Consider the following 25,951-nt stretch of genomic DNA (forward strand, 5'->3'; position numbering starts at 1 on the left):
ATATCTATAGCTTTATTGAATTCTCTTTTCAATACAAAATCTGTCACGCTGGATAAGGCAATAATGTCCATTTTTTTCTTTGTATAAATATGTGCAAAATATATTTTACACTTTTAAAAAATAAATTAGTGTTCTGATCTCTTCTTGTTGTCTTTCCTTATCTTTTTGCTCTTTCCTGCTTGTTTAGATGACTCTTCCTGAAATGAAAAATATTTCAAGACATAAACAACATTTTTCTATACCATTGAGTTTTCTCAAGGTCACCTATGAGAATTATTTTTCGTATGAAGCATTCATAGTTCACTGAGGTTCATGAAAGTTTTGAGTTGCATAGCATTTATCCACTCAGTGTAATCTGCCTGCTTATCTTGCCATTTAGAAACTTCTGCCTTCAGCAATGGCAAAGGTACAGACATAGCTACGCCAACAGAAGCATATACTGTAAAAACCATCTAAGGCATCTGTACTCAAGGAAGAGGTGGCCAGTACAGGAGTATTTCTACACTGTACTGCAAAACTCCCAGCATGGATGTGGCCCTATCAAGAGATACACTGTACACCAGCACATTAAAACCTCTTCCCTAAGTGAAACAAGCCTACACTGGGAAAAACAAAATTTTGCCTGACTTGCTGGACCAACATTGTAATGTAGTTTACTCTGACTGCCAGTTCTGAAAAGCAAGACTTCTCTCCAGAAGACATTCACTGCAAGCACTTCCAAAATAGCGAAGGAATCTGCTGTTACACCTAACAGAACCTGGGACCTTTTAATTCACTCCCCTCTACCTCTTGCACATGGGAGGGAAGTGGACCCTAACAGGAAGTTTGAACTGATACTCTGCAGACAGTTAGCCAAAAGAATCACAGACTGGTAGGGGTTAGAAGGAAGCTCTGGAGATCTAGTCCAACCCCCTGCTAAAGCAAGATCATCTTGAGCAGCTTGCACAGGACAGCATCCAGAAAGGTTTTGAATCTCTCTAGAGAAGGAAACTCCACAACCTTTCCGGGCAGCCTGTGCCAGGGCTCTGTCACCCTTGGAGTGAAGAAGTTTTTCCTCATGTTCAGATGGAATTTCCTGTGTTCCAGTTTGTGCCCATTGCCCCTTGTCCTGTTGCTGGGCACCACTGACAAGAGTCTGGTCACACCCTCTTGACAACCACTCTTTAGGTCTTATTAGCATTGATGAGATCCCATCTCCATCTTCTCCAGGCTTAACAGCCCCATCTCTCCCAGCCCTCCCTCATACCATAGATGCTCCAGTTGCCCAATCATCCCCATAGCCCTCCACTGGACTCTCTCCAGTAGTTCCTTGTCTTTCTTGACCTGTGGAGCCCAGAACTGGACACAAGACTTCACATGAGGCCTTACCAGGGACAAGTAGAGGGGAAGAATAACCTCCCTCAACCTGCTGGCCACGCTCCTCTTTAATGCACCCCAGGATATCATTGGCTTTCTTGGCCCCAAGAGCACACTGCTGGTTCATATTTGCTGTCCATCAGGACTCTCAGGTCCTCCTTGTCAGAGTGCTGCTTCCCAGCAGGTCAGTCCCTAACCTGTAATGGTGCTTGGTGTTTTCCTCCCTAGGTAAGGGACCCTACACTTGCCCTTGTACAATTTTATTTGGTTCCTCTCTGCCCAAGTCTCCAGCCTGTCCACATTTCAGTGAATGGTAGCACAGCTTTCTGACGTGTCAGCCACTCCTCCCAGTTTTGCAGCCCGCTCTATATGATCCTGCTCTGGCAGAGGGGGTTGGACTAAATGATCTCCAGAGCCCACTTCCAATCCCTATCCTTCTGTGATTCTGTACCATCAGCAAAAAAAGGAAAAAGAGTACTTTTTCCAAGCACCACATCTACGGTATTAGAATAATAAATACCACAAGTTCCAACTGCTGCTTTTCTGATGAACACTGGTAACAAAACGCATTTGTCAATACACAATAAAGAAATACAGGCAGATTTCAGCTGTTTAAAATAGGGAAAAAAAGTCCCACATGGAAATTTTTGTTACTAAGCCTTCTCATAAAGGCAAACGCTTAAAAAGAAATTTTCTCAGTTTCCTTTTACTTTATGAGCACCACTTTCACACAGGAGAACACTGATAAGCTGTCAAGAAGGTAAATCAGTAAATGTATCCAAACACCTCTAAAATGCAAAAAGCAAATAACCAAAAAGTGCAAAGGGAGGAATGGGGAAGAATGCTCTCCTTTCAGCAACAGCAATCTTAGATGCTTTCATATAGAAAGGAAAACTGACACTTGCATGATCTTCAGCTATTAGTAAATATTTCCTGCTGTCTTAAAATTTCTGTTGTTAGCAATTACATACTGTAGTGTATGTAGGCATATCTAACCTGCGGTTCTGAGGGTGAAGCAAAGGAATGTTGAAAAGTAAGAATATTAGTTGATTAAATAACCTAAGTCCCTCAAACAGTAAAATGCTATGAAGAGACATTTGAAACTTTGTACCCTGAATTATTTAAGCTCTCCTAAAACATTTTCCTGCAATCTTTTCCATAACAGTGAATGCTACTTTGAATTCTTCTAGTCTAGATTTTTTTTAAAGGATATTGATCACCTATAATTCTGAAGTCTTCTTTGGGTCTAACAAAGCTTTCTGTTTTTAAAATGCCTACTAGTGCAGTGACTCCCAGCCTCAGTCCGTTCACACACTGGTAGCATGGGTAAGAGTGAGAAGCAGCAGCTTCCAGTTTTCTGAACACACAGGAAGGGACATTTCCCCTTCCCATCTTCCCCAGCCCTGAAATTTGAGTTCCGGATTAATGTCCCCAACTACTGCACACCTCACACTTCCAAACCAGGTTACTAACTTCCAGAGAAGTTCTTCAGGAGTCTCTGCACAGATCCTACAGGTACTCTCAGCACATCAGAACAACCAGAGGACAATACAGGTAGCATTACTTTCTTCTGGCAAGTTCCCATACCAAAGCCCTCACACTAGCTGGCAGAGGCTTACCACTGAAGGTACGTAGTTGTGTTCCACAAGCACATTTCTTGCACAATTGTTTATGTGTTTAAAACGATCAGGTCCTAAGAGAATCCCTCCATACCAGCGGGATACCACAACTAACACATTGTGGACATTCAAAATCTGTTTAAAACAAAAGAAAAAAAAAAGAGAAAGTTGTTATTTTTCAACTGAGCTTGTTTTACTGTTGATGACAGTTTTAAACACAGAAAATGTCTATCTTGCACTTCTATGAACTCAGTCATGTCTCTGTCACACATATGTTAGAATTTATAAGTCAGCAGCTGTTCTGAGTTTCCTAAGCTCCTAACCACAGGAAAATTTGAAGTCAAATGAGTCAATAAGGTCAGTGAGAGGCATTATACTTATGGGTACCTAAAATGCCATAAGGTACTCTTGCCGTTTGCAGACCTTAGCACCAGCACCTGGATTAGACATAAAAACCTCTACATTTTCCAGGTTTGTGTCTTAGCCCCTTACAACCAAGCAGTTGCTTTCTGAATTCAATAAAGTTCACAAAACATGAAATAATTGTATTAGTAATTAGGAATGAAAGGAACAGATCTAGGACCTTCATACAGAATTTTTTAAAGACTGTAACAAAATCAAGTAGAGAGTTAAACAGAACTTAAAGACAAGAAACATGGAAGGCTTTCAAAAGCTTTACTTTTCACAAAATCTAAACATAATCTGACTAGTCTTGAAATTCAGCATTTACTCTGCAGTACAAAAATTCCTTCCTCAAGATCTCCCCATCATCCCCATGCCACTAATGACAGAGGGAATGCCAACTCCCTAAGTCTCAGAAAGACACACAAATTTAAGATACACATTTCTGTACAGAAGCATATCAGTGCCAATCACCAGGTAGCAATTTTGCTGAAGTTAACCTTGCGTGCTTGGTGCCCACGGTCCTGAATTTGTCCCTCAAACAAGAGCATCTGAAATCTCCATGGAAAGTCTTCAGTTACAAATGGCTTTCTCTCAAGTCCTGCGTGGTTCTACACTGATGCACCCAGATGACTTGAGCCAGACAGAACAAACACAGCCTTATTTGCATAGGAATGAGCAACAACACTGTGGTCTGCAAGACATGGGGGTGGTTTGGTGGGGGCAAGAAAAATCATTTAGAAATCATTCATCATCTCTATTAAGGAAAAAAGAAAAAGCTGACTAGTTTGAATAATACTATTAGAAGATTCTGCAAGTGTTTAGGAAAACAGAATTTTAAAATTAAAAGGATAATGTAAAAATAGGAAAGGAAGGATTGGGGGAGGTTTTCTGACAGGCATGTTCTACTCTACATTTACACATTGGCCAAAAAGCCTATGTATAGCAACTGCTCACAGTAAACAGGATGCCAAATATAGTTGGGAAATTTTTCAACTCTGAGTTCGAAAGAATTAATCTAAAATACAGCTTCTTGTAACCGGAAAGCACTATCTTGACCGAAGTGCTGGGTTTATCTGAAGCGAGATAAGATTTCTATTGCAAAAGAAGAACTGTAAGTACAGCAACAATAAGTGTATTAAACCACCTAATTTTCATGCTTGTATTTGTGTCGTAAGTGCTTGTAACAGGAAAAGCTACAAGACCTATGAACATCTAAAGATCAGCCCATGAACAGTTGTCATTTTTTTCTGCTGGTGACAATTGCACTTTTCTGGTCCCTACCAGCAGTACCTTTCCACAAAAATATTCCTAGTTGCTGGAGCTTTGGGAACTCAACTCGGATCAATGTGATCATGCTGAGCTCGCTTACTGAAACACACACAGAGCTTACACAGGTTCCTATACCAGCACACGAGTTACATTACATGGCTATTGGTTAGATGCTCCGTTCACCCGCCTTACATGCGCCTCACTGTGGCTAATAACTGGTTAAGGCTACACAGTCACGTTGTTCCTTTTTAAGGCAGTTGTTGACATTCTTGCAGTTTCTTATCTCATGGCCTTTCTGACAAGCTCCTGTTCTCACAGACATCTGCTCTCCTGTTACTGCATACGGACATGTCTCGGCTAGCTTCCCCAGGCCTGACTATATGGGGGTTAGCAATAAATCTGGATGGGCCACAAACCCACTCCTCTCAATACATTGCTACATCCAGTCACTAGGATTGAAGATAAAGAGGGATGATCCATACAATTTAGACACATTCACATTCACTCTCTAAACTGGACTTCTATGGAATGTACAGTGCCCAGACACTGTTAAGTCTGACAGCTTTCCAAAGTATACATTAACGTGCTGAGAAGAAGCTGATATGCTCAGAACTAATTGAGGTAAAGTAACAGCAAAGTTGTTTCTTTACATTATTTTTATTACAATGGTGCTTGCAAACTTATCCATATACACTTGCATATTCAAAGTCTTCCTTCCCAAGTCAGGTTTTTGAAACTTCCTAAATAATTCCAGTTCCAAAAGAAAAACATCAAAAGATTTTCATCAATGACATTTTCCTCAGAAAAAAAAAGCTTTGAAATTTTATATATATTATATATATATATAAAGCAGCTGCTTTAATACAGTGTCCAGAAATAATGGTACAATACATTAAGCAAGAAAAAAGGATGGAGAAAAAAACCTGCAACACACTGTTGTGAAGGGCACATCAACCTAAAGAAACTAAAATTAAAACCAAAAATTAGTGTGCCAACACATCTAAGTGACTCGAGGCACTGCGTGTGTAAACTGTGTGTGTAAACTGAGCTTTCTGTCAGTGTGTAAAATCCTGTAGTTACAGGATTTTACTTATGGCTTTACTAGGGCTTGCATCATGTGAGTGAAGAGAAAACGTATCAAATCTCGATTCACATTTAGTAGTGACTTTGCTGAGGGATATGATTTCAATGCTGGAAAACTAAAATAGACGTGAGTATGAGGACTAAGGACCAAGAACTAGACAGAGCCCAAAGAAACATATTAAATAGTCAAAACAATTCTTTTACTCTCACTAATGTTTTGCAGTTGAAGCTCTGTTCAAGTCCAAGTAAGTGTCTATTAAGAATATTTGAGGAAACCAAATGAAAAGCTGTGCCTAGGTCACCTGTTAGGGCTCAAGAAGGCTGGGCAGGTCCAAGAGAGCTGGTTAATATTCAAGCACAACTTTGTCTAAGCTCGAGATCGTTGCATCCAAAAGAGCAAGATATCAAGCAAGGCAGGAGCCGTGCATGAATGAGCAAGAAGCTCTGGGAAGAATCCAAAGGGAAGAAAGTTTACAGGACATGGAAAAAAGGACTGGCCACTTGAGAGGAATACAGGAACGCTGTCAAGAGTATGTAGCAGTTCAACGAGGAAAGCTAAGGCACACTTGGCATTAAAACTGGCAAGAGACGTCAAGGAGAAGTAGCACATGAAGTAAATCAGCATCAAAAGGAAAGAAAAATGTGGGCCCACTGCTGAATGTGGCAGGTGCCCTGGTGACAGGAGGATAAAGAAGACAGTCAGTAACTCTGCCTTCTCTATGCTTTGGTTGTTACTTCTAAGGCCAACCCTAAGCAATTCCAGGCCCCAGACATAGGAGAGAAAGTCTGGAGTAAGGACTTAATTGAGGAAGATTGAATTATAGATCATTTAGGCAAACGCTACCCACAAGTCCACGGGCCCTTATGTGATGCAGCTACGAGTGCTCAGGGAGGTGACAGATGTTACTGCTAAAGCACTCTCCACCACCTTTGAAAGGTTGTGGAGAACAGAAGAGTGCCTGAGTAACTGAGGAAAGCCAATGTCACTCTGGTCTTGAAACAGGGCAAGCAGGACCCAGGAAACTACCAGCCAGCCAACCTCACCCGCCTCCACCCCTAGAAAGGTGATGGAACAATTCATTCTGGGTGTCATCAACAAGCACATAGAGGAAAAGGTTACTGTGAGCTGTCAACAAGATTCACCACTGGGAAGTTATGCCAGACCAATCTGACAGCCTTCTGTGATGGCATGACCAGCTGGGTGGATAAAGAGAGAACAGTACATGCTGCCTATCTCGACTTCAGCAAGGCTTTTGACAGTGCCTCCTGTAACATCCTTGTAGACAAGGTTAGGAAGTGTGGTTTAGATGGTCAGATGGGTGGAGAACTCATTGAATGGCAAGTCCCAAGGGTTGTGATGAGCAGGGCAGGGTCTAGCTGGAGGCCTATAGCCAGTGGTGTGCGTTAGGGGTCAGTCTGGTCTTATTTAACGTACTCATCAATGACCTGGACGAGGGTACAAAGTGTACCCTCAGTAAATTTGCTGATGATACAAAACTGGGAGGAGTTGCAGACACACCAGAAGGCTTTGCTGCCATTCAGCAAGACTTGGACAGGCTGGAGAGTTGGGCAAAGAGGCACCAAATGAGATTCAACAAAAACAAGTACAGGGTCCCACACCTAGGGAGGAAAAACCCCAAGCACCATTACAGGTTAGGGACTGACATGCTGGGAAGCAACATTGCTAAGGAGGACCCAAAAGTTCTGGCAGACAGCAAATAGGAACCAGCAACATGCTCTCAGGGCCAAGAAAGCCAGTGGTATCCTGGGGTGCATTAAAGACCACGGCCAGCAGGTTGAGGGAGGTTATCCTTCCCCTCTACTCTGCCCTGGTGAGGCCTCATGTGGAGTCTTGTGTCCAGTTCTGGGCTCCCCAGGTCAAGAAAGACAAGGAACTACTGGAGAGAGTCCAGTGGAGGGCTACGGGGATGATTAGGGAACTGGAACATCTCTGGTATGAGGGAAGGCTGGGAGAGCTGGGGCTGTTTAGCCAAGAGAAGAGCAGACTGAGAGGGGATCTCATCAGCATTTACAAAGACCTAAAGGGTGGTTGTCAAGAGGGTGGGGCCAGACCTGTCAGGACAAGGGGCAACGGGCACAAACTGGAACACAGAAAGTTCCACCTGAAAATGAGGAAAAAAATTCTTCACTCCAAGGGTGACAGAGCCCTGGGACAGGCTGCCCAGATAGGTTGTGGAGTTTCCTTCTCTAGAGATATTAAAAACCTGCCTGGATGCAATCCTGGGCAAGCTGGTCAAGGCAATCTTGCTGTAGAGGGGGTTGGATTAGATGATCTCCAGAGGTCCCTTCCAACCCCTACCACTGTTTGATTCTGTCAATCAACTTCTTCCAGTCTTTATTTTCTATATACATCACATAGTAAATAAGTTTTGATTCTTATGCTTATCTTTTAAACCATTCAAATTATTACTACCACATATGAAACATTATTTGTTTCTATGATTCAAGTCTTGGAAATCCCAAGTTACAACATGGATGCAACAGTCTGTTTTTTGAAGTTTTGGGGTCTTTTTTCACCTTGAGAAAGCAATCATCTACTTAGCTACAAGCAGAGCAAGAAATACAATAATATTCTACAAGCTAATTTACATTGTAGTGATGTTAAAGATCTTTGTAAGACTTCCAGAAGTCAAAGATTAGTTTCTATAACCTGCATAAGATGAAGTAGACGTCCACCTGCAGCTGTCTCACCATCATCTTCACAATCCTGTAAGAATGTCTGCTTATCTTCACAGTATATTCTTAAAAGGAAAAAGAAAAAAACAACGTAAGAGATTAAAAAGGTCAATCAACTAAAATTTAGACATGATTAATGAAGTTTCTGAGCTCTTTCACATGCATGTGTATGAATTCTACTTCTCTAAGGAAACATAAAAACAGGATGAGGCTTAGGGTAAACCACAAATATTTATCTGTAAAGTAGAACACGTTTTGAGAAGGTTTTACATAGACTTCTTCATAGCTACTTCAGGTTAATTTCACTGAATATCAGTGTAAAGTCCCTGGTCAGAAAAAATACTTAAGTTTTTAGCCTAATAATTACACCTAGCTAAAACCAGCTCTACCAGAAGAGCTCACACAAAAGTGTTAGGAATAGTTAGGTCTGTATTACAGCAGCAGTGTGAAATTGATATCCCGCCTTGAGAGTCTCCATGCCATCTTCTTCCTTTTCTCTAGGAAATTTTGGGCTGTATTGTTTCATATACAGAACAGCTGCCCAAGCCTAATTTTGCAGAAGTAATGCTCAGAGGTCTACTGTTTGTTACCAATTGATTTCATTAACTTCCAAACTTAATTAATACACACGTAACAACGACAAAACAGCATCTGGTAGTAGATGACAAAAAATGAAGCAATAAGTATGTTTCTCTTGCTTTTTTCAAGTGTATTTAGATAGTATAGATGAAAGAAGACAGTTGGCCATCAGCAACAACAGAAAACACTGCTTGACAGAAACTGACTCTTTGGTAAAGTGAGCTTTCACTCCCTCTCATTTCATGTTTCCTTAGAATCACGCCAGGACGCGCATGAATGAATCAGGGTCTATAGAGGCTTTTTCAGAACACTGGTTCCTCCAGTAATGAAAGGGGCTCTTTTGACTATTACTTGCAGTCCTCAGAAAAACCTGCATCGCCACCTGGGACTGAGAAAAAGTCATTTCACATAAGCTACATTCACAAAACTTGCCACAGACAGACCGCTGCCAAACTCATTTTAACCTGTTTCTCATTTTCTCTGAAGTTTCCCATACTTCAGCTGAAGCTTCATGGGCCAGATGTCTACAACTGACTTCTGTTTCAACTCTTACTTCAACTAAAAATGTTCAGCTATTTCTAAATATAGGGAGGAGAGGATGTTTACTTTGCCCAAGTCAAAATAGATTCAGTTCAGGACAATGTAGCATTTCCATGCTCACACATCCTATATGAAGTGTAACAACTCATATTCAAATCCCTTTGTCTTTTTTATTTCTAATGCTGCTTTACTGTATTACCACGTTTCCTAAGCATAAAATTAAAGCATAAAACCTCTACCTTACAAATAAGAAGCCTACTCCTGTGAAGATGAAACAACAAGGAATTTCTTTGATGGATTTTAGTTTTCCTCATGTCCTCCACTCATTTGTCAGTGAGCACTGAAATAAAGTAAGTCACGATTCTCTCACCTGTATGCATATATGTTGTGGGTGGCACTTGAAATTTTCTTGTTCTCATATAACTTTTCAAGAACTCTCTTTACCTTTAAAACAAACCAGAAAATAAGCTTCCTTTTATAACAGGGATTTCATACACAACATCTCAATACGATTGCTAAACAAGCATCTCCTTAGTACTATGATGAAATGATTTTACACATTGACATACTATTAACTAAATATTCAATTTTATAACTCAAGAAGCAGCTTCTCAGTACCCTCATGCCAGTTTAAAATAATTTTCTGGGATGCTGAAAACAGCTGTGCCTTGAAATTGTGCATTTGTACATTCATGTTACTGCTGAAGATGTAGAAGTGTCAAACCACTTAGCTGAACGAGAGCGACAGAAAGATCTAGAAAACATTTTAATTGCTATTAAGTATCAATTACACCTGCTTATTTTTTCAAGCTAATATTAAGCTGAAACATGACACAACTTGACTCATATTTTCCCATTATGCATTGCTTTTACCTACATGAAAACTGTGTGATCTTTTGAAAGCCCTACATTTCATTTCAGTTTTCCTTTTTCCTCAAACATACTTTTTTCCAGAGTTTCCATTTGACTGAAAGAATAACTAAAAAAAAAAAAAAAAAAAGCAGCTCCACTATGGGTCTGAAAGTCAGGATTTTCCAGAAAACAGATACTCCCATCTCTCTGCTCTTAAGTAGTAACAGAATATTTATCAATATCAGTTCATCTTCTGTTTCTAATTAAACAATCATTTCCAACTTGGTCCAGCAAAAAGGAGAGCTTTGATCAAAACGCTGTTTTGGTACAAAATACCAAATCAATACTACTTTGAGCAAAATACTACTCAAGTAGAGGAAGGTTGGGAAAACATGCTTTGCAAGTAAACTGCCTTCCACTCCAAAGAGTCTCTTGAGGAGTAATCAATCTACATATTTAGTATGTGTCTTAGTTATCCTGTGCTATTTCTAATTCTTCTGGAAGATATTCAGCTTACAAAAATCACCTCAAACATAAGATACCTCAACAAAGAAAACTCCTATTAACAGAGAACATTGATTCAAACACCTGTTTTCTCCATTTTTTTTTCCCCTAAAGGGGAATACTGAAGAAAGGCAACTTACATTATTTAATACACTTTCAGAAATACATTTCACAGGATCACAGCATTGGAAAAGATGTTTAAGATAATCAAGGCCAACCATTCCTGTCCTCTAAGTACCTCAACTACCCATCTTGTAAACACATTCAGGGATGGTGACTCAACCACCTCCTTGGGCAGCCTGTTCCACATCCTGACAACTCTTTCTGTGAAGAATTTTTTCCTAATATCTAATCTGAACCTGCCCTGGCACAGCTTCTTGCCATTTTCCCTCATCCTGTCACTTGGCTGAAGAGACCATCACCCACCTCTACAACCTCCTTTCAGGTAGTTATAGGTGGTGATAAGGTCTCCTTTTCTCCAGGCTAAACATCCCCAGCTCCCTCAGCTGCTCCTCACATGATTTGCCCTCCATCCCCTTCACTACCCTCATTGTCCTTCTCTTAATACACTTCAGGACCTCAAAAAGTCCTTCTTGGAGTGAGGGGCCCAGAACTGGACACAGTACTCGAAGTGCAGCCTCACCAATGCCGAGTACAGGGGCACAATCACCTCCATAGACCCACTGGCCACACTACTTCTGACACAAGCCAGGATGGCGTTGGCATTCCTGGCCACGCTGCTAACTCACATTCACTTGGCAGTCAACCAACACCCCCAGGTCCTTCTCTGCCTGACAGCTCTCCAGACAGTCTCCCCCAAGCCCGTAGCACTGTATGGGGTTGTTATGTCCCACGTGCAGGACTCTGCACTTGGCGTTATTAAACCTCATCCCACTGGTCTCAGCCCATTGGTCCAGCCTGTTCAGGTCTCTTTGAAGAGCCTCCCTACCCTCAAGCAGATCAACACTTCCTCACAGCTTAGTGTCATCTCCAAACTTCCTGAGGGAGCATTCAATCCCTTCATCCAGGTCACTGATAAAGATGTTGAACAAGACTGGACCCAGGACTGAGCCCTGGGGGACGCCACTCGTGACCGGCCTCCAGCTGGATTTGGTTCCATTCACCACCACCCTTTGGGCCCGTCCATCCAGCCAGTTTTTAACCCAGCTGAGGGTCCATCTGTCCAGGCCAGTGGCAGCCAGTTTCTCAGTCAGAATGCTGTGAGAAACCGTGTCAAAGGCTTTACTGAAGTCCAGGTAGACCCCATCCACAGCCTTCCCCTTGTCCATTAAGCGGGTCACCTTGTCATAGAAGGTGATCAGGTTAGTTTGACAGGATCTACCTTTTGTAAACCAATGTTGACCAGGCCTGATCCCCTGGCCATCATGCACATGCTGCATGATAGCTCCCAAGATGACCCTCTCCACAATCTTCCCCAGCACTAAGGTCAGGCTGACAGGCCTGTAGCTCCTCAGATCCTCCCTCCAACCTTTCTTGTAAATGGGCATAACATCTTCCATCTTGCAGCCAAGTGGAACTTCCCAGTCAGCCAGGATTGATGGTAGATCATGGAAAAGGGTTTGACAAGCATGTCTGCCAGCTTCCTCAATACTCTTGGGTGGATCCCATCTGGCCCCACTGACTTGTGGATGTCTAACTGGCCAAGTAGGTCTCTAATCATTTCAATACGTGGAATTAGGGTTCAAAGCATACAAAATAATCATCACCTTTTATTTAGTTATTTTTCAGCTACTGGGCTCCTAAAAGCATACCTAGATTCATTATGTATTAGCAATGAACCTCCACAACAGACATCTTACAGCTAAGCAAGAATTTATCCTTTTTATTCTTTTTCCTGTTGTACCTCCTGAACCCACCCAAACCCCTTCCCACCCACCCCCCCGCCCCCATTTTTATTGGCCCAGTTCCTCTCTATTATTCCTGCTTTAGGGAATTAAGGGATGTAATTCTCTACATGCCAGTGAGGCATGTGCTCATAAAAGGCACAAGACACTTAAAGAACAGATTGCTTAGTCCCACCTTCCTAAACCAATGCCAAGCACAAAAACCACATACATTTAAAATGTCAGAAAGCCAAACTGAGACAAGGAAAAGGGATGGTAGCAAATACAGCCGACTACCTGAAACGTGCCTATCACCTTCCCTGCTCTGAAAGGTTTATGGTAACATACTGTTACATAACTACAGTATTATTCTATCATTATTGGAAGATAATTTCCAGTGTAGTCTTCACTATTAAAAAGACTCAAGTAATTTACACAGCAATCTGTGTACTGTCGTAGAATTATGAGTATCACTGCAGCACACAGGTTATATGGATAAAGTATTATGGGCACACACTAATCTTTTCAGCTAATAGGCCAGCTTCCACTGCAGGTAGGGTGCTTACCCCAATCCTCATCTCCTTTGGCTTTCTCTCAAAAAAATTTGTCCATACCACAGTAAAGCTTCCCTGCAGTCTGAAGGCAAATGGCCTCACACTGTACAGCAAGACTCTGTCAAACAAGAAGGATTTGACACACTGAGAATTGCTCTATCTTTGTACTAACCACATACCAATAAGTCTTGACTGAAAAATCAAATTTTGTCTTTAAAAAAGGGTCACAAAAGAAGAAATTAAAAATATCTTTACATGCAAGAGAAATTACTACCCTGCTTTACGTGAGCACTATTTCTTGACACAGACCTGTCCTTTGGGAAATCCACATCTAGGGGTACAGACTTCCTCACAAGTAGGAAGAGTTTTACTCATAAAACATCATCAAAAAGCAAGTGTGTTTTTAAAATGAGAAAAGGAGATTAAGCCAACGATTCAAATTCCTTCACTTTCTAAAGCAACACATTTCAGAGACTCACAGTTCATAAGGACTGAGGAGAGCTAAGAAATGCAGTGCTACTTGAATGAAAATGGTAATGTACTGAGTACTTAAAATTCCACATTAACCAAACGATTAAAATTACTGTAACTTTGCAAGCACTAAAAGAACAGTTCAAAGACACTGAAAGTGTGTTCAAAAAAGCTCAAGTTATATCCAGATAAGCAAGAAAGATGACAAGATAGATGTGAAAAGCACAGCACATTTTTGAAAGTGTAAAAATAAAATTATTCATAGGTTCTTTTTCCCCTCAAATACGTACACAGCTGAAGCCTACCAGAAACCCACACTGCCAGCAGATAAATATGATTTACATAGAAGAATCACTTGAAGATACATTTTGATTTTTGTGCTGCAGCTGTAAGTACAGTATACATGAACTGAAAAGGTCAGACAAGAATGATATAGTGGAACCTTGCCACAGAATAAGGTTAAGCAAGCTGATAAAAATCAACAGAAAAATCAGCACACTCGTATTATATTCATGTTGAAGTTTAAAGGGAAATGCAGGACGAAGCTGTTGAGCTACCTGTGAAGTATTTAACTAACCTACCAGTTCAAATTGTTTCTGCAGCAGCAGGTGATACCAACATCTCAGAAGTACTGCAGGAAGAATGGAGGGAACTAGAGATCAGCAAGCCTTGTGTCCATACCAGACAAACTAATAAGGAGGAAGCAAGACTCAAAAAAAAGGAAGCTGCAGACAGCTTAAAATGTTACAGCTTTTAAATAGGGAAATGTGCTTCAAAACCCTGTCAATCTCTCAATGTTTCTTCAGTCACTCACTCAGCACACAGTAGATCTAGCTTACCTGCAGTTTTAAAAAGCATTTGACAAGATCCCACACCAAAAATTCTTAAAATACAAGCTGGAATTGGATAAAAAAGAAAGAGGAAAATCCTCTCAAGGCTTAACTTTGTTAACAAGATTAGTGGGGAAACTACTGATCTGCTAAACAGGAGACTGACATTTATAGATGTAAAGTGACATACAAAGTGAGTCCACATGAGTTATTAGCAAGAAGAGATCCTGGGGTCACAACAGACATTTCAGTGGAAACTCCAGCTCAGTAGAGGTCAGAAGAGTAAAGTTAAAGGTATTACTAGGAAAAGAACATGGACAACAGAAAACCTCTTCACACAACTCTATTAATCCTTGAAACAACCACACCTTGAGTGTTGTGTGTAGTTCTAGTCAGCATCTCAAAAACACTACAGCATACATTACACATACCAAAACAAACCAAGGCCCTTACAGAAAAGTAAAGTCTATAAAACGTGACAGATGTCTGTCAAATCCAACTGCCAGAGAAAGCAGAGAAGTACAACAATGTTATGAGTGACTAATTCACAGCAGACAGAGGAAGGTGTTTTCTCCACACAGGATAAAAAAGTCACTAACATTCAACACAAGGATACTTTCTTTACCTTGTGGTTAAGTGCTGGAAGAGCGGAAGCAGGATGGAAAAAAAGATGTAGCTGCACTTCTCTAGCAGTCTGTCTAGGTCTACACTCACTGCTGATTCAAGTAAAAGGCAGGAACTCGGGCAGACATTTCCTCCAGTTGTAGGCAAATACAACTCTAGAAGCATCTTACTTAGGTCTCAGTAAAGATTTACTTACACATTACCATAGTGTATTTTTCAACAGAATGCCTGAATGATGGAAAGCATTTATAAGCTCATTTTAATTTATTTTCCAACTAACACGTAGACTCAGTAGCTTCCAAATACTGTACCATAAACTATGCAGCACCTGAAAGTCAGATTTTTATGTTTTCTCTGTCACATCTAACACATCTATTCTAATGGTAAAGAATAGCAGTATCTGTACACTTCAACAATTAACCCAGAAAACTAGAGCAAGCATTCCAGAGCTCATATTTAAAGCTATTTAGCCAACAGTGAAAGCAAAAAACTGATGAATACTGAGACAGTATCATCACACAACGATGCAAAGACAAATTCAGCTACCCCAAAGCACTTCAATGGTATTTGTCAAGCTCAAAACATAGAACACAACTGATCTCTACTAACTTGTCTGGGTGTCACCACAGGAGCCAGATGTGCCTGGAAAGTACTCCTCCGATCTGTGATTGGGTTTCCATGATGTATGGATGGCAGTTCTTCATCTACTGATCACAAACAAGGAAGTCTTTGTTTTCTTTTAAGGCTACTGAAGCAATGCATATGGCTACGTAAATAAAGAACATCTGAACTTTAAAAATGGAATTTGTTAAAGTACACAATGTCATACAGAACCCCCCAAAAAGGGGGTTTTGTGATTGTTATCTTTATTCTAATTTTCATGTTGTTCATTTTACTCAAAAGCTAAGTAAAAGCCCAAAATCTTAAGGCCTCCCTTGTAAATTATTGCATCAGAATTAACAAGACCACATTTCTTACCTTCTTGACTTTCAGGTGAAATATAATCTAACATTTTAATTGAATCTTCCTGAATGGGCTGACAGTCTAGGAAAAAGTCATCTCCATCATCTTCATCAACTTCTTCACTGGTTTTCTTAAGATTTGGTTCTAGTAAGTAATAGAATTTATTATACATTTTTTGTGAGACAAGACAAAACTTCAAATTCTTTTTCTCAAAATTCTCTGGCTTTTCAGTTCAAATCAGTTTGAGATAAGAACTATGAAATGTCGAATAGCAGCATTAATTAATTACAACAAAGCCCAGAAAGTCTTAGTCCGGTATTAACTAAAATCTCACTCAGAATTATGAACACAATCTTTCTATAGGATCCTCTTCTGTTTCAATACAAATTAAGAAGAACAGTAATGTTTACTATTTCCATTAAACATTTACATTGCTACTGTTAATTTAATATGAACTGATCAGATTATTTTGATCTCTGTTTCACAAGAACTCCAGTCATTTATTGGTCAGAGAAAAACGTAGAGCTGTTGTTCAATGTTGCAGTGATAGAACAAGGGGCAATGACTTTAAGCTGAAAGAGGGTAGATTTAGTTAGATGTGAGGAAGAAATTATTTACTATGCAGGTGGTGAGGTGCTGGCACAGGTTGCCCAGAGAAGCTGTGGCTGCCCCATCCCTGGCAGTGTTCAAGGCCGGGTTGGATGGGGCTTTGGACAACTTGGTCCAGTGAGGGTGTCCCTGCCCATGACAGGGGGGTTGGAACTAGATGATCTTTAAAGTCCCTTCCAACCCAAAGCATTCTGTGATTCTATGCTACTCCACAAGGTTATAAAATCATTGTATTTGAAATACCTCTCTGGACATGCTTCAAGCACCCTGCGATTCTCTTTTTATAACAAAGGTGTTAGATCTCACCATGAAGAAGCACTGAAAACAAGTCCCACAGGACTAAGCTAACATCCATGGCACAGAAAAATAGAATTATGCCCTTTTGCCACAAGTGCATGCACCCATGTCACTCATGCATTTCAGAGCACTTGAGCATTTTAACACACACACACAAAAAACCCTAACAAAAAAGCCAACACTTTTTGAAAGAATAACTGTGAATTTATACAAACTCAATCACGATATGAGTAACAGCAGCAGACTCACTGCAATGCTACTGATGTGTTGCTCACTCTAATTAGTAAAATGCAACTAGGGTGGATTAGTTGATCATTGGTGTGCACATTCCACTGAAGTTTATCCTCTCTTGAGGCTAATCCCAATCCTCCAAGAGCACACTTCACACTAGATATTAATTACTGATATGAATGATTCCTTTGCAGAACAGAGGAAAATGTATAATGTACCTGAGTGCAGTACTCTCCTTTCATGCAAGTAATTTAATCCTAAGAGAACCAAGGACCTTGTTTTAATTCACTGAGGCTACCCCCTTCCTTCCCCCTTCCTCCCCCTTACTGCTTTTTAAAAAGGGAAGCTACCACTCTCAAACAGTAAGTCACGACACTGGAGACTCTGGTTTTCTGTTATTTAGATCCAATACAGAACTGGTTATAAAGCTTTAACTTGCAGCAAAGTCTTACTTACAGTTGAACAAGAAGTAAACAGAAAATAATCTAGTTTTTCTTAAGTACCTGAATCAGATGACTGTGCCTTTTCTATCAAAACTTCTCGTATCTTCTCCACCCATAAATAAAGTATACTTTCACCAAGGTTCTGTCTGGAAGATAAAACTCACAGTGAATGAAGGATCATTTTTGCAGATTTCACTTGGAAAGTACACCAAACAAGCAGCAGATTTCAGACATACATAAATAGAACATTATAATCTAGTGAGATAAAGAGCTTAGGCTTGCAGAAAGTTCTATCTCAATAGTTCCCTGGGTGAAACATGCAACATCTGCATCATTATATACTCTTTGTGGCTTGCTTTTCTTAAAAAAAAAAAAAAGCAAAAACAAAACACCAGCCTCCCCACGCCCCCCCCCCCCCCAAAAAAAAAAACCAACAGAAAACCAACAAACCCCACAGCCAAAAAACAAAAAAAGAAAACCACCCACACAACATTCAGAGCATCAATGCTGGAATGATGGAGGAAAACAGGCAACTGAAACTTTCAGGCCACTAAAGAAAAGGAAAGCAACTGACAGGAGTAAATTGGACAGTCTTCACTATTTTCAAGAGGAGACTAAACCAGTATGTCTAGCATTAGACCTTGCTCTGGATCAGTCTTCTCTACAAATGTATTGTACTGCCCGTGGCTGTAGGGTACTCCATCTTTGGGGTGGGGGTGGGCTCTTTCCCCTCAAACAGTCTATGTACACATAGCAGAGGTTCATCACGGTAGATTGTGACTGTAGGTCAGGTAGTAGACATAATGGAATACTGTACTGATACGGCAGTTTGGGTAACTAGCAGTCCTACAGGACAGGGAGGTACCAATTCAGATCTGGTAGTCCTTACTAAGAGAGCACAGGTGTGTATTAAGGTACTGGAGCAGAATGAAATTAACACTTTTTTTATGTCCAAGTTTACAGTTAAGAAACACTGACTTAATGTACAGCAGGACCCACACAACACAAAATATATTTAAAACAGTGTCCTGAAAAGTTGCCTCTGAGATTATAGTTAATACAGTTATGAACAATGCATGTTTGTCTCAAAAACAAAACTAACGATTCAGATCTGTAGGTAACTCATGGTTTCTCGTTCATTTTATTCTTACTGCCACCATCTGGGCCACCATATAAGTACATATGGGTGCTGAAATTATATTTTTAAACTCTTCCTTTGCTTAATGTGTACAGCACTATTCCATATTGTAATCAGAAATTCAAGTAAATATATATTTTAAGAAAAATATTCAAACAAAAATAAGGAATTTATAACCTTGAAGCTCTGTCTTTGAAGTCTGGACAGACTCCAGACCAGCTCAATGCCCTGATTTCATGCTGCTTCTTATCACACAGAAGCACTACTTTAACACATGAAGAACTATGTTTTAATGATGGAATGAGAGAGATTAGACAATGAATAAGATTACTCTGCTGTATACAAGTAAACAGCAATTTTTTCAGTTATAACCCAATTTCAGTTTCGGCCTATTCAAAGGTTACCTTCCTATGCTGCTGTTTTTCTTCTCACTTGCATCTACGCCATGAAAAAAAGCTTTGTACTGAGTAAAAGTCTTACCAGAAGACTATGCAAAGAGAAAAAAAGTTAAATTTAAGTTTCCAATAACTTTGGATTCCCCAAAACAGACTTCTGACCTCTGATTATCTGTTTTTTCTACCTTCTGAAGAAGGGTGATGGACAGTATAGGTCATATTGTTTTAGATTACAGAACTATACAATTTAGATCATTAGGGTCTTGAAACCTGGTAAAAAACACATAGTAAATGATGAAGAGTACTTCTGTTTACCTGACAACTATTTGTAGATGCTAGATAAATAAGTTACTTCAAAACACTGTGCTCATCAGTGACTACTAAAACAGCCCAAAGTGACATATACAACCTAGAGTACAAACATAATTCATTTCCTGCTAAACAAACAAAAATGACAGGAGACCAGCAAGGGCTCTGAACAGCCACCAACACAGACAGAACAGAGCTGCAAGGGATTGGTCCAACCAGCACAATTTAACAACCTACAAGACCGCCTGGTGAAACAAAATAATTTAAAAATTGCTTCACAACCATTTATTCCAAATGCTCAGCACAGTTAAGGAACCACCTACAGTAGCTCCACCTCTGCTAGACACTCCAGAAAATCCTATGAATCTGGACATTCTTTGTCCTTTTTGCTCCACTGAGTAACTGTGGTTCCATAGAAGTTTTCACTTAAAATCCTTGTGCAGCTTTACCATTTTGAATTCAATTGTGCTGGCTTAAATTATCTGTAGCTTAATTAGATAAGAAGCCCACTAAATCAAAGCAACTGAGAAATTATATTAAAAACCCTCACGCAGTCCAAGTGCTCTGTTCCTTACTTTATGGCATTAAACCATTTATTATGCAAGATGTTCAGCTTCCAGTGTTTTGGTCTTGACTGCTTCCTTATGATGTATTTTCATTTCATTTAGTTTATATTATCTTTGGGATCTGAAAGGCTTAAATAAACCATATAAAATTACTACATTTGCTAAACCAATTTCACTGCAATTCAAAAACATATAATTTGAGTATTGCTAAATGTTCCATTTGTTCTCATGAATTCATTACAAGTTGTTGTTAGCTGCACACAGTGATAATAAACAGTCTGCTATATTACAGGCCCTAGTTAATAGCTTCTACGTGCATTTAATTTGTTTTAAAACCTACTTAATCCCTTAGCTATCTTTTAAGAAAAACTGTTTTGCCACTTATCTTCTAAGACAAGAACAAATAGTTTTGCATGCTGCAGTTTAATGTTCAAATGCAGAAGTCTCACACTTCATAGCACCAATTCAGAAGCAATTACATAGATTCTAAAGGGTCAGAGGTTAGGAGCCAAAATTAGGATTTCTAGCCTTACAAAACAGCTGTTCTGACCAAGATAAAGGAAATCTTTGAGAGTTTAACACAATTTTTGCTTGCAAAATGCTTAGTAAACACATAGCATCTTTAACTATTTGATTTATAAAATAAGCTTGCCATTTTACAGCTACTGAAACAATAACTTCACAATCACTACTTCATGCAGGCACTTAAAAGCACACACTGAGCAGTAGATTAAGTTGAAAACACATTGTCCCCTGTTACTATATTCCACAGTCTCTGACTTACACATATATTTCTTCCAAGCTATTTGCAAGCTCCATATAATCTTGTCCTCGAAGCCAAGGGGCACTACAACAGAAAGAAATACAATGAAACTTGTGCCCATATACTGATTTCAACATCTCAACAAGCATTCACTTTAAAATAAATGTCCAAAACACCTTGAAAATAAAACTGTCAACCATTTCCACCTAACAAGTGGCAAACATCTTTGTAAAAGTATGATCACCTACTTCTCCTTCGAGACCCCCTAACTTGGGCTGCCTTTTTCTTACCTCTGGTAAGAAAACTGAACATTTTCACAGCCAACCACTGTTACTCTAGAGTTACTTAATGAATGATTAGCTTACCTTTCCAACTCCTTCAGCACCATACTACCTATTATATGTGGACTGACCTGTACCTGTATCCTCCTGGTCTCATGGTAACATATAAACTTTGTCTCACATTTATCAGCGCTATTTTGTATTGCCTTGTCACTTCTATTAACTAAAATCCAGTAGACACACTGTGTGCCATGACCTGCAGGTCCCTCTACCATCCAAATCAGGAACCTGGCTTACCTGTCTCCATTCTCAGAACGTTTATCTATCAGAAGACAAGGGGAGAGGGGAGAAGCACAACAGGGAAGTGGCACATGCCATGGCTCCATCCCAACAAGAGTCTGCACCCAGAGGAAGCTTTCACCTTACAATCTTAAACAAGGATCCAGACAAGAGGAATACACCCAAGGAAGCCATGGGACATCACAGTCCATCACAACAGGCAGTAGCCAACCTACCTCCACAGTTTATTTGCTGCCTTGACACAAAATAATGCTGCAAGAATTAGAGTTCAGGGAAGAGTGTATAGGGAGCTTCATGAGGCTAACTTGAAAACAAAACCAGAATATTCTTGCCTGAAACATCCCCAGTATAGTTTTACTCAAGGAGTCATCTTAAGTAAACTTCATCTTACAGTGTAAACAATTAAAGGTGGTAATTCAGAAGAGAAATGCAAACGTTTGAGAGAAAACAACATTCACCAACAAGTTTCACTTACTTTAGTTGATAAATAGGTGGCTCTGCAGTTGGATATCCTGGTGGCAAAGTCACCTGGAAGAAATTCAGTATAATTATTTACTGGAGTACTCCTCTAAGCTATCTAAGCTTTACTGACAACTCTGATGTTGAGCACTAGAACTGCAGTGAAGTGTAAGAAATGAAGAAAACAGCGGAGCATGTGGCTACAGAATGACAAGAAACCCTTAATGTCCGTATTTAGGATTTCAAACATCTTCCATGGTGCGATTATCGTGGATGCTGCCGGGATTCAGCCCCAGCTCAGCGCCCTCCCCCCCCACCACCAGCTCAAGGAGGGGAGTCGGGGGGACCCGGGCAAACCGCAGGGACGGGGTGGGAAACGGGTAGGTTGCTGGGACAGCACTGGGAGGGGGGCACAACAGTGTTACCCCTCGCTTTGTACACAGCGACCCACCGATCGATTGGATGCTCAGCCCGTGCCGGAGCCGCCCCTCCCCCTTTTATCCACCCCTTCTTCCTATGCTTACCATTAATCACTACCAGCTCTCCCTGCCTTTGATATATACAAACGCACACACGGCTGTCATTCTCTGGAGTCTACGGGTCACCCCTCGAAAGTCTGTTGAGTTCATTCGGCCCGTGACTTTGGGCTCCATCTGTCACATAACAGCCTCTCAGGGCAGCAGTGATGGTGTGTCCTGTTGGACTGAACGTCCCAAGGACACTCAAACACTCAAAAATCATTGTCACCAGCAGCAAGGGAAAAGGAGAGGGGAAAGAGTGAGAGAACGTATCCCCCCTGCCCCCACCTCCCCACCCCCCGAGATTGGGTGCGATTATTAATTCTGAGAGATGTGGTCCAAAGCACAGGAATGGCAGCAACGCCACATAAAAACGTCATCTTAGGCTCACGGGCATTGATGCTGTCACATCCTAAGTCGGTATCACACAGGACAGTAAAATGAGAACCCTGACCCGCCCCTCCCGGAGGGGGTAAACAACGCGGCAGGGATCGCACACAGCAAGAGCGGGCTTACCAACCGCTGCCACCTGACCAAACCAGTCACCGCCGTGACCAGCGACCGTCTGCGTAACGCTACAATAGCTCGTCGCAGCTTCGGTCTGAACACGCTTGGCTGAGACCTACCGCTACCCCACCCCTCGTGACCGACGCTGGCTCAGCGGGGACCTGTCTCTGCGCCGCGGTTCAGCCCCGGCGGCGCCCGGGCACCCCTCGCTCAGGCCCGCGCCCGGGAGGGGAGACCCAGGCACAGCGGGGTGGGACGGGCAGGCTGCTGGGACAGCGCAGGGAGGGGAACACAGCGGCAACGAGAGGGCTCGCAGCAGAGCACACGAAACGAACGGCGCTACGAGCCGACCGACTGACGGCTCCACCCATCCCAAAACCGCCTCTCCCCGCCCTGTCCCCCCTTTTATGGGGGGCGTGACGTCACGTGGCACGGCACACACCCTTGGCCAGCTCAGCTCATCTGTGCCGGCTCCGAGACTAAATTAACGAGCCTGGCCGAAACCAGGAGAGAAGCGCAATGCAAAGGAAAGGGCAGAAGGAACTCCGAAAGGAGCTGCATACGTGGATGCTGGACTTTAATAACGGGGCACTGCACTTCCCTAAGCAGTCACTTCAGTGTTTTTCTGCCCCCAAGTGAGCTTAGTGTTTTCGGTTCTATAAACATAAAGTAGTAGTTGATGTGAATTTTGTCTCCACAGATTCTAGAAAGTCAATCTAGCAGCAGCCACAGCAGCAGCCTGACTGGGGTGTCCTACACAAAGTCAATGTTCAAAAAAACATTTTTAAAATTGGCCTTTGGAAGAAACCCACTGAAATGAGCTTTTGCCTGGTGTGAAATTGGGACCCACAACCAATGAAAATGTCACAAGCACACTGATGTGTTACAGCAACAACTGCTGAAAGCTCTCACTGCGGCTTCCAACCCAAAAGCTCCTTAATCCACCTGACTAGGTAACAAGTCCTACTCAAAGGGGTTTCGTGCAGGCACAAGATTTTGCCTGCATCATCCCAACCGCAAACTCTGTGCTGAGCTCCTTAACATCACTATACCTGCAGGCAGAGGGTCCATTTTGGTTGGTCCAGACAATCATTGATCTTAATACAGTAGATCTTTTCATCTTCATCGACAACACACCAATCTTCCCCGTATATGGATGAAAGGGCTGCAATTTCATCAATCTAGAAAACATGTTATGTAAAAAAAAAAGGAACAATCAGTGAACCCCCCCCAAAGCCCTGTGCCGACCAGAGTTTTTAAGTTTTGCTCTTTTTGCAGCCCATTTGCAGATGTGAGGAGACTCACTGCACCAAAAGGTCATAAATATTTGGGGCACAGTTCCGACTTACAGCATAAATAAGCTTTCCATGGCTGTCCCATCCACAGACCAGCTTTTGCGCTTCTATAGATAAAACTCGTAGCTCCCAACAGCGACGAGGTGAGCAAAGGGACACAGAGCAGCTGCCACCCTGCAGCCCCCGGCTCGCTCACCCTGCAGCAGGAGAAGGACCCCACGGCCTCAGCCCCTAGCGCTTACACAGCCTGAATAGCTTTACCCCGTAACAAGCAGAGAGCCGCCTTCCACCTGCAGCGGGTCCCCAGGGCAGGCGCGCAGCCAGTCACCCCTCGGTGCCTCCGGAAAGCCCGTCGCGCTGCCCCTCGCCAGCACCGCGGCCCGCCCGCACGGAGCCCTCCACACGGCCGGGCTTCGCTAGAAGCCACCTACAGCCGCCGCCCTCGGTACAGCGCTCACTGCCTGCCCGAGGACGCGACACCCCGCGCAAGCACTAGACCCCCCCGGCCCTCCTTGCTGCTGCCGCTCACTTGTTGCTGGGCCGCTTCCGCCTCACCCGCCGCCATCGGTCCCTAAGGGGAAGCGGGGAAGGAAGGAACGGGCGGGCAGCTGCCCGACGCCGGGCCGCGTGCGCATGCGCCGGGGGAGTTGGGCAGCACGGGCGGTGACGCCGTGAGCCCTCCCTTCCGCCAGTACTTCCTGCACGCCGACGGCTTGGTGCTTGCGTGGTGCTTCTCCGGCGGGTGGTGGTGCTGAGCCGCCGCCAGCGCGGGGGTCGGTGCCCGCGCGGGTCGCGGCGGCGTTTGTCCCGTGCCGGCCTCTGGTCCGCGTGCCCGCTGTTGCGTCCCGGAGCCCAACGGCCGAGAGGGCCGAGACGGCTGCCCCGGGGGGCTCAAGGACTCATTAACGGGGCAGCCGGGCTCCCCCTCCCGCCTCAGGGCAGGGCAAGGCAGGGCCGGGACTCCGGCCCAGCGGGCCCGCCCCGAGGTGAGACGGCGAGGCCTCCGTGCCTCGGCTGCTGCTGTGAGGTGCTGCCCTAGGCCTCCCTGCCCCGCCCTGCGCCCTGGCTCCGGTTCTCTCAGGGCTGGCTGCGCTTACCTCGCTCATCTCGGCACCCGCTGCTTTCCCTCCCTGTGTTTCTTAGCAGAAACCGTGTACCTCAGCCCTCCGGGTGCCAGAGCGTAGCTGTGTCCGAGCCTCACTCCCCACTAACTACTGGAGCAGTTCCTCCCGTGCCTCTCCATCCCCAGTGCCCTGCCATGCGGTTCCCCTGAAATACTCTTGCAGGAGTGGTCCCAAGCAATACTTAGGCTTCCAGGTTAGATTTAACTGCTGTCCCACATAAAGGAAACCTTAACATGCTCCTGCAGTAAGTATCCCAAATAACTAGGCCAGGATGTAACATTAATGAATTGTTCAGAATCTTCTACCAGCACACATCGCCACAGAATCAAGATTACACTTGGCAGGTGGTATTTCTGCCTTATTCATTACATCCTATTTTTAAAATAAGGTATATATGCAGTTAGATTTCAGGGACTAGTTTAGATACAGTCATTTTTCCCTTGCACTGACATCATGCAAAATGAGCAATTGGTATTCTTTGAACTACATAATTTCTTCTAGATTTCCTTACGGAAATACAGTTCAT

General features: G+C 42.5%; 1 protein-coding gene across 3 annotated transcripts; it reads right to left on the reverse strand.

Annotated features, from left to right (window-relative positions):
- Positions 1-24,871, reverse strand: IMPACT (impact RWD domain protein). Of its 3 annotated transcripts, none has more exons than XM_084260573.1 (11): positions 24,831-24,871; positions 24,059-24,187; positions 21,998-22,050; positions 20,963-21,025; positions 17,831-17,916; positions 16,206-16,334; positions 15,837-15,931; positions 9,919-9,992; positions 8,404-8,494; positions 2,976-3,110; positions 1-197 (listed from the first exon to the last, which is right to left on the reverse strand). In XM_084260573.1, exons 1-11 carry the CDS (start codon positions 24,864-24,866, stop codon positions 126-128), a joined length of 963 nt encoding a protein of 320 aa, XP_084116699.1. In that variant the 5' UTR covers positions 24,867-24,871; the 3' UTR covers positions 1-125. The 3 variants fall into 3 exon arrangements, 2 of the variants coding, with proteins under 2 accessions (XP_084116699.1, XP_084116698.1); XM_084260572.1 differs by having other exon boundaries at positions 15,837-15,934; XR_014617146.1 differs by lacking the exon at positions 1-197 and adding an exon at positions 3,878-4,071 and having other exon boundaries at positions 2,987-3,110; positions 15,837-15,934.
- Between the last annotated feature and the right edge of the window lie 1,080 nt (positions 24,872-25,951).

This window comes from Gallinula chloropus, assembly GCF_964237585.1.
Source record: "Gallinula chloropus genome assembly, chromosome: 2".
Lineage (NCBI taxonomy): Eukaryota > Metazoa > Chordata > Aves > Gruiformes > Rallidae > Gallinula > Gallinula chloropus.